Source organism: Anomaloglossus baeobatrachus, chromosome 6, assembly GCF_048569485.1.
Source record: "Anomaloglossus baeobatrachus isolate aAnoBae1 chromosome 6, aAnoBae1.hap1, whole genome shotgun sequence".
NCBI classification, from domain to species: Eukaryota; Metazoa; Chordata; class Amphibia; order Anura; family Aromobatidae; genus Anomaloglossus; species Anomaloglossus baeobatrachus.
Genome location: NC_134358.1, coordinates 27,157,867 through 27,183,672, shown reverse-complemented (window position 1 = coordinate 27,183,672; position 25,806 = coordinate 27,157,867). Strand labels below are relative to the sequence as shown.

The 25,806-nt window shown below is 41.1% G+C and overlaps 1 protein-coding gene across 2 annotated transcripts in view; it reads right to left on the bottom strand.

Moving 5' to 3' along the window:
• Positions 1 to 25,806, bottom strand: part of FAM135B (family with sequence similarity 135 member B) — a 307,425-nt gene that overhangs the window by 68,235 nt on the left and 213,384 nt on the right. For both annotated transcript variants that reach the window (XM_075352841.1, XM_075352842.1), the window contains exons 5-7: positions 14,223 to 14,293; positions 12,631 to 12,804; positions 9,085 to 9,211 (exon numbers count right to left, since the gene is read on the bottom strand). In XM_075352841.1, the coding sequence (XP_075208956.1) occupies positions 9,085 to 9,211; positions 12,631 to 12,804; positions 14,223 to 14,293 (372 nt within the window). The remainder of the gene's footprint in view (positions 1 to 9,084; positions 9,212 to 12,630; positions 12,805 to 14,222; positions 14,294 to 25,806) is intronic.

Below are 25,806 nucleotides of genomic sequence, written 5' to 3'. Positions count from 1 at the left end.
AGTGTACCTAGTGGCATCCTATACGTGGCTATTGGACTTTGCTATAGTCCCACTAGTGCCAAGACATTTGCAGCACGTCTGCCTGCGTTGCACACTCCAACTAATTATAACTAAGTTACATTGTCAGGGATATTTATTCTTTATTATTCTGCTGTTAATAAAGCTAGACCACCACTGCAATCTTCACCACCTCTCAATTCTTACTACCACATTTTCAGTCCACAATCTTGTCGCAATCAACATGAGTGGCAAAATGACAGATGCTGGTGGAAAGGGGAAGAGGCGTGGTGGAAAAGGCAAAAAAGGTTTTGTCAGTGGGGAAGGTGCCAAAGCTCCATTATCATCTGCTGAAGATAGACCATCTACTAGCAAAAGTAAGATGTCTACTACTTATTGTGGACAATCCGATGTGCTCCCTTTTTTACGGACACGAACAAGAGGAACAAAGGTAGATGATGGGCAAAAAAGGAAAATGCTTGAATGGATCTCAAGTGGTCCAACAAGTGCCCTCTCAGCCACTTCAAGTACCGCATCCAAAAAACACCATTCCTCTGAGTTGTCATCCCAATCACACTTGATTTCTCCCAGCTCTGAAGTCTCCATCAGCCCTGCACAGTATGGTGGAACTGAGATGGCTGAGTCTGCAGAGCTGTTCAGTCACACTATAGCCTGGGAATCAGAGGTCTGCTCCCAAGCTACAGTGAGTACAGAACAGGAAATGGTCTGCAGTGATGCCCAGAACCTTTGTGACTCAGATTCAGGCCGTGAGGACCAAGTTTCTGAGCATAATGTTGACCCTTTGTCACAAACTGTAACACCTGTGGTTATAGACAATGAGGAACATACTGATGAAGATGAGACGCAGATACCCGATTGGGATGACAACTTAAATATTCGGTCAGGGCAAGAAGAGGCTCGGTCTGAGGGGGAGGGGAGTGCGAACACAACAATTGATGATGACGTTCTAGATCCCACCTACTGTCAACCCCCAGTCAGGCACTCGAGGAGGTCAACAGAGGCGGTGGAGGAGGATGCAACCGACGACGAAGTTACCTTGCGCCTTCCTGGACAGAGTCGGAGCACTGGTAGCACGTCTACAACTGCATCCTCAGCCACCACTCTGCCTATGAGCATTATTCGGGGTGGATCAACAGGTCGCATGGCCTCTAAGCCTTGCCTAGCCTGGGCCTTTTTTCACATCGAAAAAGATCGCCCAACTCATGTGATATGTAACATTTGTCATGATTCTGTTAGTAGAGGTCAAAACCTCAGCAGTTTGACAACTTCTTCCATGAATCGTCACATGAATAAATATCATAAGTCCCGGTGGGAAGCTCACCGTGCTGCAATGCCGGCTAGCGGAGCGAACCATCCACCGCCCGCCCCTTCCAGTGCATCCGCGCGCTCTTCATCTTCTAGGACTGTGGGGACAGCTGTCACACCTGTTTTTCCACGCAAAACTTCCACCACTGTAACCGCAACAGGCAGTTTGCTTGTAAGGTCGTCAGTTGGTTTGGAAGGGGAAACAAGTGAGTGTGTACAGCTCTCTCAGACATCGATAGCACCAACGTTGGATGAAGGCAACATCATGTCTCCGCCTGCACTTTCCTCACAAACCTGCATTTTTCCAGGGACACCCTACTCAACACCGTCTACACACAGCAGCCAGATCTCTGTCCCTCAGATGTGGTCAAATAAAAGGCCACTTCCTCCGACCCATGACAAAGCTAAGAGGTTGACTCTATCCCTCTGTAAGCTGTTGGCTACCGAAATGCTGCCTTTCCGCCTAGTGGACACACAGGATTTTAGAGACCTTATGTCTGTCGCTGTGCCCCAGTACCAGATGCCTAGTCGCCACTACTTCTCTAAGAAAGGTGTGCCCGCGCTACACCAGCATGTCGCACACAACATCACCGCTTCCTTGAGAAACTCTGTGTGTGAACGGGTGCATTTCACCACCGATACTTGGACCAGTAAGCATGGACAGGGACGTTACATGTCGCTGACTGGGCACTGGGTAACTATGGTGATAGATGGTGAAGGGTCTGCTGCACAAGTCTTGCCGTCCCCACGACTTGTGTGTCAATCCTCTGTCTGTCCAAGTTCCGCCACAGCTTCTGCATCCTCCACCTCATCTGGGTCCTCCACCTCCGCCCCAAGCCTGCCTGGTCAGGCCACCAGCGTTCTCACTGCGCAGAAGGAATCACGCACGCCTCATTACTATGCTGGCAGCCGAGCGCAACGGCATCAGGCGGTCTTTAGCTTGACATGTCTTGGTAATAAGAGTCACACAGCTGAGGAGTTGTGGTCAGTTCTGCGGTCCGAGTTTAATAAATGGTTGTCTCCACTCAACCTGCAGCCTGGTAAGGCCGTGTGCGACAATGCTGCAAACCTGGGTGCGGCCCTTCGCCTGGGCAAGGTGACACACGTACCTTGTATGGCTCACGTGTTGAACCTTGTCGTGCAGCAATTTTTAACACACTATCCCGGCCTAGATGGCCTTCTGAACAGGGCACGAAAACTGTCTGCTCACTTCCGGCGTTCAAGCGCCGCAGCTGAGCGACTTGCATCGCTACAGAAGTCTTTCGGCCTGCCGGTTCATCGCCTGAAATGCGATGTGGCGACACGCTGGAATTCAACTCTCCACATGTTACAGCGACTGTGGCAGCACCGCAGAGCCCTGGTGCAATACGTCATGACGTATAGCCTGGGCCAACGAGATGCAGAGGTGGGGCAGATCACCCTGATGGAGTGGTCTCAGATCAAGGACCTATGCACCCTTCTGCACAGTTTCGACATGGCGACGAATATGTTTAGCTCTGACAATGCCATTATCAGCATGACGATTCCAGTCATTTACATGCTGGAGCACACGCTAAACACTATTCGGAGTCAGGGGGTGGGACAACATGAAGGGGAGGAACTACAGGAGGATTCATATGTGCAAGGGACAACAACATCACCAAGGTCCAGACGTTCATCATCACCAACGCAGCAGGCATGGGACCATGGGGAACAGGGATCGACAAGGGCGCATAGTAGCAGGCGAAATGTTGAGCAAGGTGCAGGAGAACATGAAGAAATGGAGGACGAACTGTCCATGGACATGGAAGACTCAGCGGATGAGGGAGACCTTGGTCAAATTTCAGTTGAAAGAGGTTGGGGGGAGATGTCAGAGGAAGAAAGAACGGGTAGCACCTCTATGCCACAAACACAGCGTGGACTTGGTCCGCATGGCTGCGCAAGACACATGAGTGCCTTTTTGTTGCACTACCTCCAACATGACAGTCGTATTGTCAAAATTAGAAGTGATGATGACTACTGGATTGCCACACTATTAGATCCCCGGTACAAGTCCAAATTTTGTGACATAATTCCAGCCATAGAAAGGGACGCACGTATGCAGGAGTATCAGCAGAAGCTGTTACTCGATCTTAGCTCGGCTTTTCCACCAAACAACCGTGCAGGTGCAGGGAGGGAATCTCCCAGTTGTAACTTGACAAACATGGGACGGTCTCGTCATCTTCACCAGTCTACCCGTACCAGTAGGACCGTATCTGGTGCCGGTAACAGCAATTTTATGGAATCTTTTCATAATTTTTTTAGACCCTCTTTTGCAAGGCCACCAGAGACAACAAGTCTGACACATACTCAACGGCTGGAGAGGATGATACAGGAGTATCTCCAAATGAACATCGATGCCATGACTGTGCAACTGGAGCCTTGCTCCTTTTGGGCTTCAAACATAGAAAAATGGCCAGAGCTCTCCAGTTACGCCTTGGAGATTTTGTCGTGTCCAGCTGCCAGCGTTGTCTCTGAACGTGTATTCAGTGCTGCTGGGTGTGTGCTGACAGATAAGCGCACGCGTCTGTCCAGTGACAATGTGGACAGACTGACGTTCATCAAAATGAACAAGTCATGGATCCAGAAGGAATTTACTACCCCTGTGTCATCCTGGGGAGAGTAAATGCTTGTGGATTTGGAATGTGCTTGATGCAAATCAAAACATCCTGTTTGCAACTAGGGCCCAAGTGCTGCCACTGATGGGGTGGGTGTCTGTGTGGCCCAATTTTTGGAAAAAAAGGGAGACTCCGCTTGGAGTAACCCTTGCTTGATGTGTTTTTAAAAGAAGCCAAGATGAACAGAGCTGGGATCAGCAAAGACTTTGCTACCTACCCCGGTGTCATCCTGGGGACGGATAAGAATGGCGTATTTTTGAATGTGCTTGATGCAAATCAAAACATCCTGTTTGCAACTAGGGCCCAAGTGCTGCCACTGATGGGGTGGGTGTCTGTGTGGCCCAATTTTTGGAAAAAAAGGGAGACTCCGCTTGGAGTAACCCTTGCTTGATGTGTTTTTAAAAGAAGCCAAGATGAACAGAGCTGGGATCAGCAAAGACTTTGCTACCTACCCCGGTGTCATCCTGGGGACGGATAAGAATGGCGTATTTTTGAATGTGCTTGATGCAAATCAAAACATCCTGTTTGCAACTAGGGCCCAAGTGCTGCCACTGATGGGGTGGGTGTCTGTGTGGCCCAATTTTTGGAAAAAAAGGGAGACTCCGCTTGGAGTAACCCTTGCTTGATGTGTTTTTAAAAGAAGCCAAGATGAACAGAGCTGGGATCAGGAAAGACTTTGCTACCTACCCCGGTGTCATCCTGGGGACGGATAAGAATGGCGTATTTTTGAATGTGCTTGATGCAAATCAAAACATCCTGTTTGCAACTAGGGCCCAAGTGCTGCCACTGATGGGGTGGGTGTCTGTGTGGCCCAATTTTTGGAAAAAAAGGGAGACTCCGCTTGGAGTAACCCTTGCTTGATGTGTTTTTAACAGAAGCCAAGATGAACAGAGCTGGGATCAGGAAAGACTTTGCTACCTACCCCGGTGTCATCCTGGGGACGGATAAGAATGGCGTATTTTTGAATGTGCTTGATGCAAATCAAAACATCCTGTTTGCAACTAGGGCCCAAGTGCTGCCACTGATGGGGTGGGTGTCTGTGTGGCCCAATTTTTGGAAAAAAGGGAGACTCCGCTTGGAGTAACCCTTGCTTACATTGTTTTTAAAATAAGCCAAGATGAACAAGTCATGGGTCAGCAAAGACTTTGCTACCTACCCCGGTGTCATCCTGGGGATGGATAAGAATGGCGTATTTTTGAATGTGCTTGATGCAAATGTAGCTGTGAAGTGTACAACTGGGGCACAACTGCTGCCACTGAAGGGGTGGGTGTGTGTGTGGCCCAATTTTTGGAAAAAATGGAGACTCCGCTTGGAGTCACCTTGCGGTGTTTTACATGATTTTAGAAGGGCGTGCCATGCCTATATCTGTGTGTCCTCCTCTTTTTCCTTGTCCAGCTGTTTTGTTTTCGCATGAGTATATGTCCTTGTCACTTTCCAATGTGTTTGAGTTGTTTGTCACCTTTAGGACACCTTTGAGGGTGTTTTCTAGGTGTTTTTCTGTGTTTGTGATTGCCTGCCATTGTTTCCTATGCAGTTCGAGTTCGGTTCGTCGAACGTTCGACGAACCGAACTCGAACGGGAGGTCCGTTCGGCGAACCAACCTCGAGCCGAACCGCGACCGGTTCGCTCATCTCTACTAAACACATCAGCAGCTACACAAATCTCTCTACAAATTTGCTACAATGTATCTTGTTATGATTCAGTGACCAAGGAGGATCAGAAAAAGGACAAAGACTCGGAAACCCAAAAATTAACCAGAGTGGCTGGAACCTTAACGGACTGCAAACCTAATACTGACACACAACTAAAAGTAGACATGGGACGAGCCTACGATGACCTGGTCGCCTCGACACAGCCGGAGAAAAAAATATTCTTACAGAGAGAAATATTAGAAAAGCTAATCTGCCTCAGAGTACTCCCCAAAGATATAGCTAGCCCCCCACATGTAAAGACTACGGTGATATAACAAAACACAATACGTAGCTAGAGAACAGATGCAGAAAAGATGAGGCCCAAACTATCTGCATAGGAAAGGATAGGAAAGATCACTGACTGCAACCATATAAACCCTAGTAAATACCAGCACTCCTGACATGGAAAAATATTGACCCTACACAGACTCTCCCCCCGCTATATCAGCACTCTGGTGATACTGGGATCCAAGAAAAACACTGATATAGAGGAGGGACTGAATTTTGTACCAAGCATGCCAAAACACAATACATAGCAGAACATGGAGCAAGGTACACAGACATTCCCAGCAGGGAATGATCCAACTCCACCAAGAACTCCACATAGGCAAAATAACAAGAAAGTGGAAACCATAAGCAGAGCTACAAAGAGCAACTTATCTGAGAAGAGTTCTGGTAGACATAGAGAAAAGTGCTGGTTTCAGAATGTCCTTAGCACACAGGAGATATATTGAGCACTGGCAAGGAACAAGAGAATACTACTCAGTTATATAGGCCCAATCAGAACACCCTGATTGCCAATCCTCCCCAGCTGTCTGGTTTCTATTCTACAAGCCAACTTCACTACCAGCACTGGCCACAAGAGAGAGACCCAAACTGGAATCTAATTCAAATGTATTCACAACAGTATCCCATCCAGAGCTGCATACTGGTGCATATTTTTGAAAGGCACAGATGGGAGCATTAGTAATTTATTATATACTTGATAAATAAAAAAAAGAAAGCAAATGAATAAAAAAGGACCAAATATTGACTGTCAGATAAATTATTATAATTAAAGGGATTCTCTCTTTTCAACAAACTATTCTCTGTATTCTGAGATATTTGAAAACCAGAGCTTAACTGGTCTTCCCTGTGTCATGTGTCTGGATTCGAACCCTGTGTCATCGACTTCTCAGTCTGTTGTACCAAAACTGATTAATCTTTTCTTCAGTTGTTTAGATTCTGTTATCCTTGCTTTAGTTCTATTAGGGTAGCAGGTGTATTAATTTACTCGTTTGTCTGCCCAATCACCTTTCGGGTGCGGCTTTAAATACTTTCCTCCTGCTGGTGATATTCTCATCTTGAAGTCCAGCCATATTGCTGTTAGTTTTGGCCAGTCAGTTGAAGACCAGCTAGTATACATCTCTCTGATATTTATGTTTTCCGCTCTGCACATATGTTATGTCTGTTATTAGTAGGGCTATGTTCACATTTCCGTCAGTTTGTATCAGTCCCAATCCGCGGCTGTGGTAAACAACGAAATCCATTTGGCGGATTCCGTTGTTCCCATAGACTTGCATGAGCGGCGGATTGTGATTGATGACGCTGCGTTGCATCCTCCGCCCGACTGATCAGTCGTGGAATGACTGACTGCCGGGCGAAAGAAACGCAGCTTGTAACGTTTTTGAGCAGCGTAATCCGTAGGATTTTGCTGCGCATGCTCTCTCTGGTTCCCTGCACACGTAACAAAGGTAAATATCGGGTAACCAAGCAAAGTCCTTTGCTTACTTACCCGATATTTACCCTGGCTACGTGTGCAGGGAGCCGACACTTCCCCGCTCGGCTCCGCCCCCTCCTGCACTCGGCATGTACACACACACACACACACACTCACACTCACACTCACCTGTCCCCAGCCATGCAGTCCCCGGCACTGACGTCCTCAGCGCCACATGGCCCCGCTCGGGTCCACCCACCTCGCACTCCGCCGCCCGCACACATGGCCCCGCTCGGCTCTACCCACCTCGTACTCCGCCGCCCGCACACATGGCCCCGCTCGGCTCCACCCACCCCGCACTCCGCCGTCCGCACACATGGCCCCGCTCAGCTCCACCCACCCCGCACTCCGCCGTCCGCACACATAGCCCCGCTCGGCTCCACCCACCCCGCACTCCGCCACCCGCACACATGGCCCCGCTCGGCTCCACCCACCCCGCACTCTGCCGTCCGCACACATTCTCGGCGGTCAACTGCTGTGAGCGATCAGCTGATCGCTCTCATTAGCCAGCCGCCGGGAAATCATCTGTTCACTCTCAAAAGTCGGCCTAAGTAGGCGGCATATTCTTTAGCAATTTTCCCCTTTTCCTGTATTTTGTATTTTGATGTTTGTCTTACTCACTCTGGGATGACTTTCTACTTCAGCACTCCTTCCCTTCTTTAGGTAATTTGCTCTTCTCTGCCCTCCAGTTCTTTAGGAGGAACGCAAAGTGAACGACGGCCGATCAGGTAGAATAGGTCAGAGTTGCCACAGTTCTGTTTGTGATCAAGACTATTTCAACTCACGCAGAAACCGTTAGGGACTGCACAGCGGGTTCGCTAGTCTGTACTGGAAGCGGCAAGGTCAGCTGCACTGTTGTGTGTTGCCTTTACCCCTTTATGAGCCGCAACATGACCATAACATTCTGCATCCAGAGATGTGTCTCCTTCATTGCCTCACTCTATGTTTGGCTGCAAAAGTGACATCATATTGACAGCGCTGCTGCTGATCACGGAGCTCAGTAGCTCATCCAGTCTACATCAGCAGGGGAGCTGAGCTCAGTGATTGGCTGCAGCATTGTCATTCTTTAACCATTGCTGCAGCCAAACCACAGAGACTGGGGCAGCAAAGGCACATAGAAGGATGCATGGAGGGTAAATAAAGCCCTCATTTTTTACAAATAACCTACGGACATAAGTTTGTTGAAAAAAGGAACAACCCATTTAACCCCTTAAATAGACAACTACAACAACAATCAAACATATATTCTAAAATATTGGTGTCAATTATAGCGCAAATCTACCGCTGCTCATGGCACAAGTAGAGTTCAAATTCTGACAGATGGACCAACAAGGAGGCGCCAAAGTCATTGGGGCACAATTTGCTCCACCATACACAAGTTTTAGACTAAATCTCCCACTTTGTTTTTGGTGTAAGATGAAACCAAAATTGTAGAGTAAATTAAACGTCAACCTGTTCCACCAAATAATACAGTGTAAACGCCTGAAAAGACTCCATCTACTGTAGATTTATATTGAGGCGCTGATCCACAGAACTTTCCAACAAAAGTAAGGACTACTGCAAAGAATTGATACCGGATACCTTTATATCATTTGTATGTTTAATTATTTATTGGGAATGTTTTCTTCTTTTGTCATATTGTTAAAGTAAGTACATCCAGGAGTTTATCCCATACCTCAGAGGGCGCCGGCTTACAGTACGCTGCCCCAAACACCAGATTCTCCAGGGAAACACTCGTCTGTTCCATCCCCAGGTCCGGACTACTTTTTCCCAACCAGGAACCTTTCACCGGTCGGATAAAACTGAAAAACATAAATAGAAGAAATGCTAAAAATCTACATACGAATAGATTTTTATAATGAATATTATAAAATGTAAAATGTTATTAAACTGCAAGATACAAATCTAGAAGGACCTAAAATATGTCCATCCAGCCAATCTTTCTTTTTCCTTTCTTTCTCGATTTCCTACTTTTTTTCTATCTTTTTTTTCTAACTTTTTGTTCTTTCCCTTTCTCAATTTTTGACTTTTTTCTTTCTCTTTCTCAATTTTCTACTTTCTTTTTTCTTTCTTTTTTGACTTTCTACTTTCTTTTTTCTTTCCCTTTCTTGATTTTCTACTTTCTTTTTTCTTTTCCTTTCTCGATCTCTTTCTTTTTTCTTTCCCTTTCTTGATTTTCTACTTTCTTTTTTCTTTTCCTTTCTCGATCTCTACTTTCTTTTTTCTTTCTTTCTAGATTTCCTACTTTCTTTTTACTTTCCCTTTCTCGATTTCCTACTTTCTTTTTTCTTTTTTTCTCGATTTCCTACTTTCTTTTTCTTTCCCTTTCTCAATTACCTACTTTCTTTTTTCTTTCTCGATCTCCTACTTTCTTTTTTTCTCGATTTCCTACTTTTTTCTTTCTTTCTTGATTTCCTACTTTCTTTTTTCTTTCCTTGACTTTCTACTTTCTTTTTTTCTTTCCCTTTTCTTGATTTCCTACTTTCATTTTTTTTTCCTTTCTCGATCTCCACTTTCTTTTTTCTTTCCCTTTCTTGATTTCCTACTTTCTTTTTTCTTTCCCTTTCTAGATTTCCTACTTTTTTTTTGTTTCTTTCTAGCTTTCCTACTTTCTTTATCCTTTCCCTTTCTCGATTCCCTACTTTCTTTTTACTTTCCCTTTCTCGATTTCCTACTTTCTTTTTTCTTTCTTTATCGATTTCCTACTTTCCTTTTTCTTTCTTTCTCGATTTCCTACTTGCTTTTTCTTTCTTTTTCTCAATTACCTACTTTCTTTTTTCTTTGTTTCTCGATCTCCTACTTTCTTTTTTTCCTCAATTTTCTACTTTTTTCTTTCTCTTTCTCAATTTTCTACTTTCTTTTTTCTTTCCTTGACTTTCTACTTTCTTTTTTCTTTCCCTTTTCTCGATTTCCTACTTTTTTTTTCTTTTCCTTTCTCGATCTCTACTTTCTTTTTTCTTTCCCTTTCTTGATTTCCTACTTATTTTTTTCGTTCCCTTTCTAGATCTCCTACTTTCTTTTTTGTTTCTTTTTTGACATCCTACTTTCTTTTTCCTTTCCCTTTCTCGATTCCCTACTTTTTTTTCTTTCTCGATTTCCTACTTTCTTTTTTCTTTCTTTCTCGATTTGCTACTTGCTTTTTCTTTCCCTTTCTCAATTACCTACTTTCTTTTTTCTTCCTTTCTCGATCTCCTACTTTCTTTTTTTCTTGATTTCCTACTTTTTTCTTTCTTTCTTGATTTCCTACTTTCTTTTTTCGTTCTCTTTCTCAATTTTCTACTTTCTTTTTTCTTTCCTTGACTTTCTACTTTCTTTTTTCTTTCCCTTTCTCGATTTCCTACTTTTTTTTCTTTTCATTTCTCAATTTTCTACTTTCTTGTTTCTTTCTTTCTTGATTTCCTACTTGCTTTTTCTTTCCCTTTCTCAATTACCTACTGTGTTTTTTCTTTCCCTTTTTTGATTCCTTACTTTCTTTTTTCTTTCTTTCTAGATTCCCTACTTTCTTTTTTCTTTCTTTCTCGATCTCTTACTTTCTTTTTTTCTCAATGTCCTACTTTCTTTTTTCTTTCCCTTGGTTTTTTGATCCACATTTTTTTTCTTTTTTTCTTATTCTTTCTTTCTTTCTTTCCTTCTTTCTTTCTCTATGCCTTCCTTGTCTTGTCTTTCTTTTCTTTTTTTTTTCTCCTTTTCTTACTTTATTTTTTTTTCTTTTCTTTCCCTTTAGGTCTGCATTTCTCTTTCTTCCTCTCTCCACTTTATCTTTTTTCTTTCTATCTTTCTTTTATCCTGTCTTTCTCTCTATCTCTTTTTTTCTCTTTCTTCTCGCTTTCTTTTTTTGCTATCTTGTTTTACTTTAGTTTTCTTTCTTTCTTAATTTCACTTCTTTCCTTTCCCTTTTTTTTCTATTTCTTTGTTTCTTTTACTTTTTTTTATTCCATTCCTATCTTCCTTATCTTTTTATCTGTCTGTCTTTGTTTTCTCCTCTATAGCTGGCTCCTGCCTTCCTCCCATCCTCCCTTCATTTCTATCTTTCTTATCTTTTCATCTGTTTTTCTTTTCTCCTCTATAGCTGGCTCCTGCCTTCCTTCCATCCTCCCTTCATTTCTATATTTCTTATCTTTTTATCTGTCTTTCTTTTCTCCTCTATAGCTGGCTCCTGCCTTCCTTCCATCCTCCCTTCATTTCTATCTTTCTTATCTTTTCATCTGTCTTTCTTTTCTCCTCTATACCTGGCTCCTGCCTTTCTTCCATCCTGCCTTCATTCCTATATTTCTTATCTTTTTATTTCTTTCTTTTCTCCACTATAGCTGGCTCCTGCCTTCCTCCCATCCTCCCTTCATTTCTATCTTTCTTATCTTTTCATCTCTTTCTTTTCTCCTCTATAGCTGGCTCCTGCCTTCCTTCATTTCTATCTTTCTTATCTTTTCATCTCTTTCTTTTCTCCTCTATAGCTGGCTCCTGCCTTCCTTCATTTCTATCTTTCTTATCTTTTTATCTCTTTCTTTTCTCCTCTATACTTGGCTCCTGCCTTCCTTCATTTCTATCTTTCTTATCTTTTTATCTTTCTTTTCTCCTCTATAGCTGGCTCCTGCCTTCCTTCATTTTTATCTTTCTTATCTTTTCATCTCTTTCTTTTCTCCTCTATACCTGGCTCCTGCCTTCCTTCATTTCTATCTTTCTTATCTTTTCATCTCTTTCTTTTCTCCTCTATAGCTGGCTCCTGCCTTCCTTCATTTCTATCTTTCTTATCTTTTCATCTCTTTCTTTTCTCCTCTATAGCTGGCTCCTGCCTTCCTTCATTTCTATCTTTCTTATCTTTTTATCTGTCTTTCTTTTCTCCTCTATACCTGGCTCCTGCCTTCCTTCATTTCTATCTTTCTTATCTTTTCATCTTTCTTTTCTCCTCTATACTTGGCTCCTGCCTTCCTTCATTTCTATCTTTCTTATCTTTTTATCTGTCTTTCTTTTCTCCTCTATACCTGGCTCCTGCCTTCCTTCATTTCTATCTTTCTTATCTTTTCATCTTTCTTTTCTCCTCTAGAGCTGGCTCCTGCCTTTCTCCCATCTCGGTCATACTTGTCTATCCCACACAGTGAACCCTCTCTATCGGTGACTTCTTTCCGGCACCGGGGAGTTTTGTAGAACATCTTAGTGCTTTCTTCTATGTTACAGACCCGCGCGCACACCGGGGAGCGGCAGCTGTTGGTTGGGCATGTTTTACCTTGTAAGCGGCTGATGTAAGGCTAGCAGTGAAGCGTGCACAGTTACAGAGATCACCGACAAGTGGAAATAGTCGAACATGACAGGGACATGGTGGTGCAAACCTCTTCTTGGGTGGAAATGAAGACCTAAAGTGCGGCTGCTGATCAGGGGGACGGCGGAGATGTCTTTGAGCCTGAAAGAGATGTTCTCACTGGTTAAACCGAACAGATGGGAATCATTATACTGGTTTCTGTTGATACCTATATAGTCCAAATTCCCAAAACTTCAGATTTTTGGAATAGGGTCTTGTCCCCGTATGAACGACCGCCTTACACTGTCTGCTACTCGATGTAACACCTTATATTGGTGCCATTCATTTGTCACTTTTGGACAATTGCCTAAAATTATGCAATATAGTGTCGCCACTAAACTCTGCAAAAATGAAATACTGTCCACTACAAACTCTTTACAATTATAAATAAATACCGCCATACAGTGCATAAATAATAGTTCAATACATTGGTCACTTTCAGATAGTTATAAACTACATAAAAATGCTAAAACAGTGCCACCGCTATACTCTGCGAAAATAAACTACGCTCAATAGCAGCACCTCAAAATAACTAAATAAATATCGCCATACAGTGCTTAAATAACAGCCAATACATTGATCACTTTCAAAGAGTTATAAACTACATACAAATTAATTATAAGTACCATCGCTATGCTCTGCAAAAATAAAAAAAACTGTACACTACAATTTTTATTAAAATACCGCCATACAGTGCATAAATAATAGCCCAATACATTGGTCACTTTCAGAGAGTTATAAACTACATAAAAACGCTAAACAGTTCTACCGCTATACTCTGTCGAAAATAAGCTACGTTCAATAGCAGCACCACAAAATAACTAAATAAATACTGCCATACAGTGCATAAATTATAGTCCAATACATTGGTCACTTTCAGAGACTTATAAATTGCATAACAACGCTAAATAGTGCCACCGCTATAATCTGCAACAATAATATAGTGATCAACAGCAGCACCACACAATAATTAAATAAATACCACCATACAATGCACAAATAGTCCAATACATTGGTCACTTTCAGAGAGTTATAAACTGCATAGCAAACCTAAAAAGTGCCACCGCTATACTCTGCAAAAATAATCTACTCTTCAACTGCAGAATTACACAATAGTTAAATAAATACAGTCATACAGTGCATAAATAACAGTCCAATACATTAGTCACATTCAGAGCTATAAACTGCATATCAATGCTAAGCAGTGCGACCGCGATACTCTGCAAAAATGAAATAGTGTTCAATAGCAGAACCACACAATAAATAAATACCGCCATACAGTGCACAAATGAAGCAAAACCATAATTAACATTAATCACATAACAGCACCATACATAAAAAAATCTAATAACCCATTTGGCAGGTCATCTGCGATGTCCCCTTTACACAAGCAAACAACCCAAAGGCCCACGCTCTAAATGGTGCACTGGCAACATCGACACCCCTAATATTTTCACCCCCGGGACGGCACAGCTTCACTGTGCACCACTCACTGCAGATGAGCGGTCTCTATTACTCACTGCTGCTCGCTGTCTGTAAAGTGCAGATCCAACTTCAGCTGAAAATCCACTTCACTCAAAGCATCTTCCACCTAAGACAAGAAGAAAGAGCAAATGAGAGAGTAACAGATCTGCATGATCATCCCGGGATCCACTGGGTGATCACTGCACACAGACACAGTACATTACTAAGCTGTGCACTCTGTAAAGCTTAAAGGAATATTTCTGTATATGTCACTTATTAAAGGGGTTCTCAGGTGCACAGGTGATAACTTATAGATCCAGTATTATAGCAGTTATATTCTTGTACATAGGAGGCAGTATTATAGTAGTTATATTCTTGTACATAGGGGCAGTATTATAGTAGTTATATTCTTGTACATAGGAGCAGTATTATAGTAGTTATATTCTTGTACATAGGGGCAGTATTATAGTAGGTATATTCTTGTACATAGGGGCAGTATTATAGTAGTTATATTCTTGTACATAGGAGCAGTATTATAGTAGTTATATTCTTGTATATAGGAGCAGTATTATAGTAGTTATATTCTTGTACATAGGGGGCAGTATTATAGTAGTTATATTCTTGTACATATGGGTAGTATTATAGTAGTTATATTCTTGTACATAGGAGCAGTATTATAGTAGTTATATTCTTGCACATAGGGGCAGTATTATAGTAGTTATATTCTTGTACATAGGAGCAGTATTATAGTAGTTATATTCTTGTACATAGGGGCAGTATTATAGCAGTTATATTCTTGTACATAGGAGCAGTATTATAGTAGTTATATTCTTGTACATAGGAGCAGTATTATAGTAGTTATATTCTTGTACATAGGGGGCAGTATTATAGTAGTTATATTCTTGTACATATGGGTAGTATTATAGCAGTTATATTCTTGTACATAGGAGCAGTATTATAGTAGTTATATTCTTGTATATAGGAGCAGTATTATAGTAGTTATATTCTTATATATAGGGAGTAGTATTATAATAGTTATATTCTTGCACAAAGGGGCAGTATTACAGTAGTTATATTCTTGTACATAGGGGGCAGTATTATAGTAGTTTTATTCTTGTACATAGGAGCAGTATTATAGTAGTTATATTCTTATATATAGGGAGTAGTATTATAGTAGTTATATTCTTGCACATAGGGGCAGTATTATAGTAGTTATATTCTTGTACATAGGGGGCAGTATTATAGTAGTTTTATTCTTGTACATAGGGGCAGTACTATAGTAGTTATATTCTTGTGCATAGGGGGCAGTATTATAGTAGTTATATTCTTGTACATAGGGGCAGTATTATAGTAGTTATATTCTTGTACATAGGGGGCAGTATTATAGTAGTTATATTCTTGTACATATGGGTAGTATTATAGCAGTTATATTCTTGTACATAGGAGCAGTATTATAGTAGTTATATTCTTGTACATAGGAGCAGTATTATAGTAGTTATATTCTTATATATAGGGAGTAGTATTATAGTAGTTATATTCTTGCACATAGGGGCAGTATTATAGTAGTTATATTCTTGTATATAGGGGGCAGTATTATAGTAGTTTTATTCTTGTACATAGGGGCAGTATTATAGTAGTTATATTCTTGTACATAGGGGCAGTATTATTATTATTATTATTATTATTATTATTTATTATTATAGCGCCATTTATTCCATGGCGCTTTACAAGTGAAAGAGGGTATACGTACAACAATCATTAACAGTACAAGACAGACTGGTATAGGAGGAGAGAGGACCCTGCCCGCGAGGGCTCACAGTCTACAGGGAATGGGTGATGGTACAATAGGTAAGGACAGAGCTGGTTGCGCAGTGGTCTACTGGACTGAGGGCTATTGTAGGTTGTAGGCTTGTTGGAAGAGGTGGGTCTTGAGGTTCCTCTTGAAGCTTTCCACGGTAGTGGAGAGTCTGATGTGCTGAGGTAGAGCGTTCCAGAGTATGGGGGATGCGCGGGAGAAATCTTGTACACGATTGTGGGAAGAGGAGATAAGAGAGGAGCAGAGAAGGAGATCTTGTGAGGATCTAAGGTTGCGTGCAGGTAGGTACCGGGAGACTAGGCCACAGATGTAGGGAGGAGGAGGTTGTGCATGGCTTTGTATGTCATGGTTAATGTTTTTAACTGGAGTCGTTGGGCGATGGGAAGCCAGTGAAGGGATTGGCAGAGTGGCAAGGCTGGGGAGTAGCGAGGGGAGAGGTGGATTAAGCGGGCTGCAGAGTTTAGGATAGATTGGAGGGGTGCAAGAGTGTTGGAAGGTAGGCCAGAGAGCAGGAGGTTGCAGTAGTCGAGGCGGGAGATGATGAGGGCATGCACTAATGTTTTTGCAGATTCTTGGTTAAGGAAAGCACGGATCCGGGAGATATTTTTGAGTTGTAATCGGCATGAGTTGAAGAGGGCTTGGATGTGTGGCTTGAAGGATAGAGCAGAGTCGAGGGTCACTCCAAGGCAACGAGCTTGTGAGACTGGGGTGAGTGAGCAACCATCGAGTTTGATGGAAAGGCTTGTTGGAGGAGATGAGTGAGGAGGAGGAAAGACAATGAACTCTGTTTTGTCCATGTTAAGTTTTAGGAATCGTGCAGAGAAGAAGGATGAAATAGCAGAGAGACATTGTGGTATTTTGGTTAGTAGAGAGGTAATGTCAGGTCCAGAGAGGTAGATCTGTGTGTCATCGGCATAGAGATAATACTGGAAGCCGTGGGACTCTATGAGCTGTCCCAGGCCGAAGGTGTAGATGGAGAACAGCAGGGGTCCAAGAACTGAGCCTTGAGGGACACCGACAGATAGGGGGCGAGATGAGGAAGTGGTGTGAGAATGGGAGACGCTGAAAGTTCGGTCGGTTAGGTATGAGGAGATCCAAGATAGGGCCAAGTCTGTGATGCCCAGAGATGAGAGAATCTGTAGTAGGAGGGAATGGTCTACTGTGTCGAAGGCAGAGGACAGGTCCAGGAGGAGGAGGATAGAGTAGTGTCGCTTGGCTTTGGCGGTTAGTAGATCATTGGTGACTTTGGTTAGGGCAGTTTCAGTGGAGTGATGAGGTCGGAAGCCAGATTGAAGCCGGTCAAAGAGGGAGCAGGAGGAGAGGCATGAGGACAATTCAAGATGGACATGCAGTTCCAGTAGTTTTGAGGCGTAGGGGAGAAGGGATATGGGGCGATAGTTTGACACAGAGGATGGGTCAAGGGAGGGCTTTTTGAGGATGGGTGTAATAGAGGCATGTTTAAAGCATGAGGGGAATACACCACTTGTTAGTGATAGGTTGAAGAGATGGGTTAGGGCTGGGATGAGGACTGCAGTGATGTTGGTGATGAGGTGCGATGGGAGCGGGTCCAGTGCGCAGGTGGTTAGATGTGATCTTGAGAGTAGAGTGGAGAGATAGTTTTCTGTCATGGTGGAGAAGCTGGATTTGGAGGAAGAGGGGTGAGTAGCTATGATGAGGGGCTGTGGGGATTGTGGGCCAAAGCTTGCTCTTATGTTGTCAATCTTCCGCTTGAAGAAAGAGGCAAAGTCTTCAGCTGAGAGGAGAGGAGAGGGAGGTGGTGCCGGAGGACGGAGGAGAGAATTGAAAGTGTTGAATAGCTGTTTAGGGTTGTGAGAGAGAGAAGATATGAGGGATGAGAAGTAGGTTTGTTTTGCAGCAGTGAGTGTGGACTTGAAAGTGGTGAGGGATTCTTTATATGCAATGAAGTGCTCAGTGGAATGAGACCTCTTCCATCTGCGCTCAGCAATTCTGGAGGCCCGTCTTAGTTCTTTAGTCTGCCTTGTGTGCCAGGGTTGCCTGTTGATTGTGCGGGTTTTGGTGTGTGTGAGGGGGGCAGCTGATTCGAGAGCTGCAGAGATTGTAGTGTTGTATAAAGTTGCAGCGGCATCTGCATCATGTAGAAATGCAATGTCTGTGAGGGGGAGAAAGGACTGAGAAAGGGCGTGTAAATCAATGTGTTTGATATTTCTGCGAGGGTGTGAAAATTTGTGGAGGGGGGTTGCATACTTGGAGAAGAGAGGGAAGAGAATGTGAGTAGGTTGTGGTCAGACAGGGGGAGGGGCAAGTTAGAGAGGTTAGATAGGGAACAGAGGCGAGTGAAGATGAGGTCCAGTGTGTGGCCATCTTTGTGAGTAGCATTAGTAGCATTAGTAGCATTAGTAGTATTATAGTAGTTATATTGTTGTACATAGGGGGCAGTATTATAGTAGTTTTATTCTTGTACATAGGGGGCAGTATTATAGTAGTTTTATTCTTGTATATAGGGGCAGTATTATAGTAGTTTTATTCTTGTACATAGGGGCAGTATTATAGTAGTTATATTCTTGTATATAGGGGCAGTATTATAGTAGTTATATTCTTGTACATAAGGGGCAGTATTATAGTAGTTATATTCTTGTACATAGGAGGCAGTATAATAGTAGTTATATTCTTGTACATAGGGGCAGTATTATAGTAGTTAAATTCTTGTATATAGGAGCAGTATAATAGTAGTTATATTCTTGTATATAGGGGCAATATTATAGTAGTTAAATTCTTGTACATAGGGGCAGTATTATAGTAGTTATATTCTTGTATATAGGAGCAGTATTATAGTAGTTATATTCTAATATATAGGGAGTAGTATTATAGTAGTTATATTCTTGCACATAGGGGCAGTATTATAGTAGTTATATTCTTGTACATAGGGGGCAGTATTATAGTAGTTTTATTCTTGTACATAGGGGCAGTATTATAGTAGTTATATTCTTGTACATAGGGGCAGTAATATAGTAGTTATATTGTTGTACATAGGGGACAGTATTATAGTAGTTTTATTCTTGTACATAGGGGGCAGTATTATAGTAGTTTTATTCTTGTACATAGGAGCAGTATTATAGTAGTTATATTCTTGTACATAGGGGGCAGTATTATAGCAGTTATATTCTTGTACATAGGTGGCAGTATTATAGTAGTTATATTCTTGTACATAGGGGCAGTATTATAATAGTTATATTCTTGTACATAGGGGGGCAGTATTATTGTAGTTATATTCTTGTACATAGGGGCAGTATTATAATAGTTATATTCTTGTACATAGGGGGGCAGTATTATAGTAGTTATATTCTTGTACATAGGGGCAGTATATTAGTAGTTATATTCTTGTATATAGGGGCATTATTATAGTAGTTATATTCTTGTACATAGGAGCAGTATTATAGTAGTTATAGTCTTGTACATAGGGGCAGTATTATAGTAGTTATATTCTTGTACATAGGGGCAGTATTATAATAGTTATATTCTTGTACATAGGGGGCAGTATTACAGTAGTTATATTCTTGTACATACAGGGCAGTATTATAGTAGTTATATTCTTGTACATAGGAGCAGTATTATAGTAGCAATATTCTTGTACATAGGGGCAATATCATAGTAGTTATATTCTTGTACATAAGGGCAGTATTATAGTAGTTATATTCTTGTACATAGGAGCAGTATTATAGTAGTTATATTCCTGTACATAGGAGCAGTATTATAGTAGTTATATTCTTGTACATAGGGCGCAGTATTATAGTAGTTATATTCTTGTACATAGAAGCAGTATTATAGTAGTTATATTCTTGTACATAGAGGCAGTATTATAGTAGTTATATTCTTGTACATAGGTGGCAGTATTATTGTAGTTATATTCTTTTACATATGGGCAGTATTATAGTAGTTAAATTCTTGTATATAGGGGCAGTATTATAGCAGTTATATTCTTGTACATAGGTGGCAGTATTATTGTAGTTATATTCTTTTACATATGGGCAGTATTATAGTAGTTATATTCTTGTACATAGGGGCAGTATTATAGCAGTTATATTCTTGTACATAGGTGGCAGTATTATAGCAGTTATATTCTTGTACATAGGTGGCAGTATTATTGTAGTTATATTCTTTTACATATGTGCAGTATTATAGTAGTTATATTCTTGTATATAGGAGGCAGTATTATAGTAGTTATATTCTTGTACATAGGGGGCAGTATTATAGCAGTTATATTCTTGTATATAGGAGGCAGTATTATAGTAGTTATATTCTTGTACATAGGGGGCAGTATTATAGCAGTTATATTCTTGTACATAGGTGGCAGTATTATAGTAGTTATATTCTTGTACATAGGGGGCAGTATTATAGTAGTTTTATTCTTGTACACAGGGGCAGTATTATAGTAGTTTTATTCTTGTACATAGGGGCAGTATTATAGTAGTTATATTCTTGTACATAGGGGCAGTATTATAGTAGTTATATTCTTGTACATAGGGGGCAGTATTATAGTAGTTACAGTTAGGTCCAGAAATATTTGGACAGTGACACAAGTTTTGTTATTTTAGCTGTTTACAAAAACATGTTCAGAAATACAATGATATATATAATATGGGCTGAAAGTGCACACTCCCAGCTGCAATATGAGAGTTTTCACATCCAAATCGGAGAAAGGGTTTAGGAATCATAGCTCTGTAATGCATAGCCTCCTCTTTTTCAAGGGACCAAAAGTAATTGGACAAGGGACTCTAAGGGCTGCAATTAACTCTGAAGGCGTCTCCCTCGTTAACCTGTAATCAATGAAGTAGTTAAAAGGTCTGGGGTTGATTACAGGTGTGTGGTTTTGCATTTGGAAGCTGTTGCTGTGACCAGACAACATGCGGTCTAAGGAACTCTCAATTGAGGTGAAGCAGAACATCCTGAGGCTGAAAAAAAAGAAAAAATCCATCAGAGAGATAGCAGACATGCTTGGAGTAGCAAAATCAACAGTCGGGTACATTCTGAGAAAAAAGGAATTGACTGGTGAGCTTGGGAACTCAAAAAGGCCTGGGCGTCCACGGATGACAACAGTGGTGGATGATCGCCGCATACTTTCTTTGGTGAAGAAGAACCCGTTCACAACATCAACTGAAGTCCAGAACACTCTCAGTGAAGTAGGTGTATTTGTCTCTAAGTCAACAGTAAAGAGAAGACTCCATGAAAGTAAATACAAAGGGTTCACATCTAGATGCAAACCATTCATCAATTCCAAAAATAGACAGGCCAGAGTTAAATTTGCTGAGAAACACCTCATGAAGCCAGCTCAGTTCTGGAAAAGTATTCTATGGACAGATGAGACCAAGATCAACCTGTACCAGAATGATGGGAAGAAAAAAGACTGGAGAAGAAAGGGAACGGCACATGATCCAAGGCACACCACATCCTCTGTAAAACATGGTGGAGGCAACGTGATTGCATGGGCATGCATGGCTTTCAATGGCACTGGGTCACTTGTGTTTATTGATGACATAACAGCAGACAAGAGTAGCCGGATGAATTCTGAAGTGTACCGGGATATACTTTCAGCCCAGATTCAGCTAAATGCCGCAAAGTTGATCGGACGGCGCTTCATAGTACAGATGGACAATGACCCCAAGCATACAGCCAAAGCTACCCAGGAGTTCATGAGTGCAAAAAAGTGGAACATTCTGCAATGGCCAAGTCAATCACCAGATCTTAACCCAATTGAGCATGCATTTCACTTGCTCAAATCCAGACTTAAGATGGAAAGACCCACAAACAAGCAAGACCTGAAGGCTGCGGCTGTAAAGGCCTGGCAAAGCATTAAGAAGGAGGAAACCCAGCGTTTGGTGATGTCCATGGGTTCCAGACTTAAGGCAGTGATTGCCTCCAAAGGATTCGCAACAAAATATTGAAAATAAAAATATTTTTTTTGGGTTTGGTTTATTTGTCCAATTACTGTTGACCTCCTAAAATGTGGAGTGTTTGTAGAGAAATGTGTACAATTCCTACAATTTCTATCAGATATTTTTGTTCAAACCTTCAAATTAAACGTTACAATCTGCACTTGAATTCTGTTGTAGAGGTTTCATTTCAAATCCAATGTGGTGGCATGCAGAGCCCAACTCGCCAAAATTGTGTCACTGGCCAAAGATTTCTGGACCTAACTGTATATTCTTGTACATAGGAGCAGTATTATAGTAGTTATATTCTTGTACATAGGGACAGTATTATAGTAGTTATATTCTTGTACATAGGGGCAGTATTATAGTAGTTATATACTTGTACATAGGATCAGTTTATAGTTGTTATATTCTTGTACATAGGGGTAGTATTATAGCAGTTATATTCTTGTACACAGGGGCAGTATTATAGTAGTTATATTCTTGTATATAGATGGCAGTATTATAGTAGTTATATTCTTGTACATAGGGGCAGTATTATAGTAGTTATATTCTTGTATATAGGTGGCAGTATTATAGTAGTTATATTCTTGTACATAGGGGCAGTATTATAGTAGTTATATTCTTGTATATAGGAGCAGTATTATAGTAGTTATATTCTTGTACATAAGAGCAGTATTATAGTAGTTATATTGTTGTACATAGGAGCAGTATTATTGTAGTTATATTCTTGTACATAGGAGGCATTATTTTAGTAGTTATATTCTTGTATATAGGGGCATTATTATAGTAGTTATATTCTTGTACATAGGAGCAGTATTATAGTAGTTATATTCTTGTACATAGGGGCAGTATTATAGTAGTTATATTCTTGTACATGGGGGCAGTATTATAATGGTTATATTCTTGTACATAGGGGCAGAATTATAGTAGTTATATTCTTGTACATAGCGGCAGTATTATAATGGTTATATTCTTGTACATAGGGGGCAGTATTATAGTTGTTATATTCTTGTACATAGGGGTCAGTATTATAGTAGTTATATTCTTGTACATAGGAGCAGTATTATAGTAGTTATATTCTTGTACATAGGGGCAGTATTATAGTAGCAATATTCTTGTACATAGGGGTCAGTATTATAGTAGTTATATTCTTGTACATAGGAGCAGTATTATAGTAGCAATATTCTTGTACATAGGGGCAGTATTATAGTAGTTATATTCTTGTACATAGGATCAGTTTATAGTTGTTATATTCTTGTACATAAGAGCAGTATTATAGTAGTTATATTCTTGTACATAGGGGCAGTATTATAGTAGTTATATTCTTGTACATAGGGGCAGTATTATAGTAGTTATATTCTTGTACATAGGATCAGTTTATAGTTGTTATATTCTTGTATATAGAGGCAGTATTATAGTAGTTATATTCTTGTACATAGGGGGCAGTATTATAGCAGTTATATTCTTGTACATAGGTGGCAGTATTATTGTAGTTATATTCTTGTACATATGGGCAGTATTATAGTAGTTATATTCTTGTATATAGGAGGCAGTATTATAGTAGTTATATTCTTGTACATAGGGAGCAGTATTATAGCAGTTATATTCTTGTACATAGGTGGCAGTATTATTGTAGTTATATTCTTGTACATAGGGGCAGTATTATAGTAGTTATATTCTTGTACATAGGGGCAGTATTATAGTAGTTATATTCTTGTACATATGGGCAGTATTATATTAGTTATTTTCTTGTATATAGGAGGCAGTATTATAGTAGTTATATTCTTGTATATTCTTGTACATAGGGGGCAGTATTATAGCAGTTATATTCTTGTACATAGGTGGCAGTATTATAGTAGTTATATTCTTGTACATAGGGGGCTGTATTTTAGCAGTTATATTCTTGTACATAGGGGCAGTATTATAGTAGTTATATTCTTGTACATAGGGGCAGTATTATAGTAGTTATATTCTTGTACATAGGGGCAGTATTATAGTAGTTATATTCTTGTACATAGGAGCAGTATTATAGTAGTTATATTCTTGTACATAGCGGCAGTATTATAGTAGTTATATTCTTGTACATAGGAGGCAGTATTACAGTAGTTATATTCTTGTACATACAGGGCAGTATTATAGTAGTTATATTCTTGTACATAGGAGCAGTATTATAGTAGCAATATTCTTGTACATAGGGGCAATATCATAGTAGTTAGATTCTTGTACATACAGTGCCTACAAGTAGTATTCAACCCCCTGCAGATTTAGCAGGTTTACACATTCGGAATAACTTGGCATTGTGACATTTGGACTGTAGATCAGCCTGGAAGTGTGAAATGCAGCAAAAAAGAATGTTATTTCTTTTTTTATTTTTTTTTTTTTAAATTGTGAAAAGTTTATTCAGAGGGTCATTTATTATTCAACTCCTCAAACCACAAGAATTCTGTTTGGTTCCCCTAAAGTATTAAGAAGTATTTCAGGCACAAAGAACAATGAGCTTCACATGTTTGGATTAATTATCTCTTTTTCCAGCCTTTTCTGACTAATTAAGACCCTCCCCAAACTTGTGAACAGCACTCATACATGGTCAACATGGGAAAGACAAAGGAGCATTCCAAGGCCATCAGAGACAAGATCGTGGAGGGTCACAAGGCTGGCAAGGGGTACAAAACCCTTTCCAAGGAGTTGGGCCTACCTGTCTCCACTGTTGGGAGCATCATCCGGAAGTGGAAGGCTTATGGAACTACTGCTAGCCTTCCACGGCCTGGACAGCCTTTGAAAGTTTCCACCCGTGCCGAGGCCAGGCTTGTCCGAAGAGTCAAGGCTAACCCAAGGACAACAAGGAAGGAGCTCCGGGAAGATCTCATGGCAGTGGGGACATTGGTTTCAGTCAATACCATAAGTAACGTACTCCACCGCAATGGTCTCCGTTCTAGACGAGCCCGTAAGGTACCTTTACTTTCAAAGCGTCATGTCAAGGCTCGTCTACAGTTTGCTCATGATCACTTGGAGGACTCTGAGACAGACTGGTTTAAGGTTCTCTGGTCTGATGAGACCAAGATCGAGATCTTTGGTGCCAACCACACACGTGACGTTTGGAGACTGGATGGCACTGCATACGACCCCAAGAATACCATCCCTACAGTTAAGCATGGTGGTGGCAGCATCATGCTGTGGGGCTGTTTCTCAGCCAAGGGGCCTGGCCATCTGGTCCGCATCCATGGGAAGATGGATAGCACAGCCTACCTGGAGAATTTTGGCCAAGAACCTCCGCTCCTCCATCAAGGATCTTAAGATGGGTCGTAATTTCATCTTCCAACAAGACAACAACCCAAAGCACACAGCCAAGAAAACCAAGGCCTGGTTCAAGAGGGAAAAAAATCAAGGTGTTGCAGTGGCCTAGTCAGTCTCCTGACCTTAACCCAATTGAAAACTTGTGGAAGGAGCTCAAGATTAAAGTCCACATGAGACACCCAAAGAACCTAGATAACTTGGAGAAGATCTGCATGGAGGAGTGGGCCAAGATAACTCCAGAGACCTGTGCCGGCCTGATCAGGTCTTATAAAAGACGATTATTAGCTGTAATTGCAAACAAGGGTTATTCCACAAAATATTAAACCTAGGGGTTGAATAATAATTGACCCACACTTTTATGTTGAAAATTTATTAAAATTTAACTGAGCAACATAACTTGTTGGTTTGTAAGATTTATGCATCTGTTAATAAATCCTGCTCGTTTGAAGTTTGCAGGCTCTAACTTATTTGCATCTTATCAAACCTGCTAAATCTGCAGGGGGTTGAATACTACTTGTAGGCACTGTAGGAGCAGTATTATAGTAGTTATATTCTTGTACATAGGAGCAGTATTATAGTAGCAATATTCTTGTACATAGGGGCAGTATTATAGTAGTT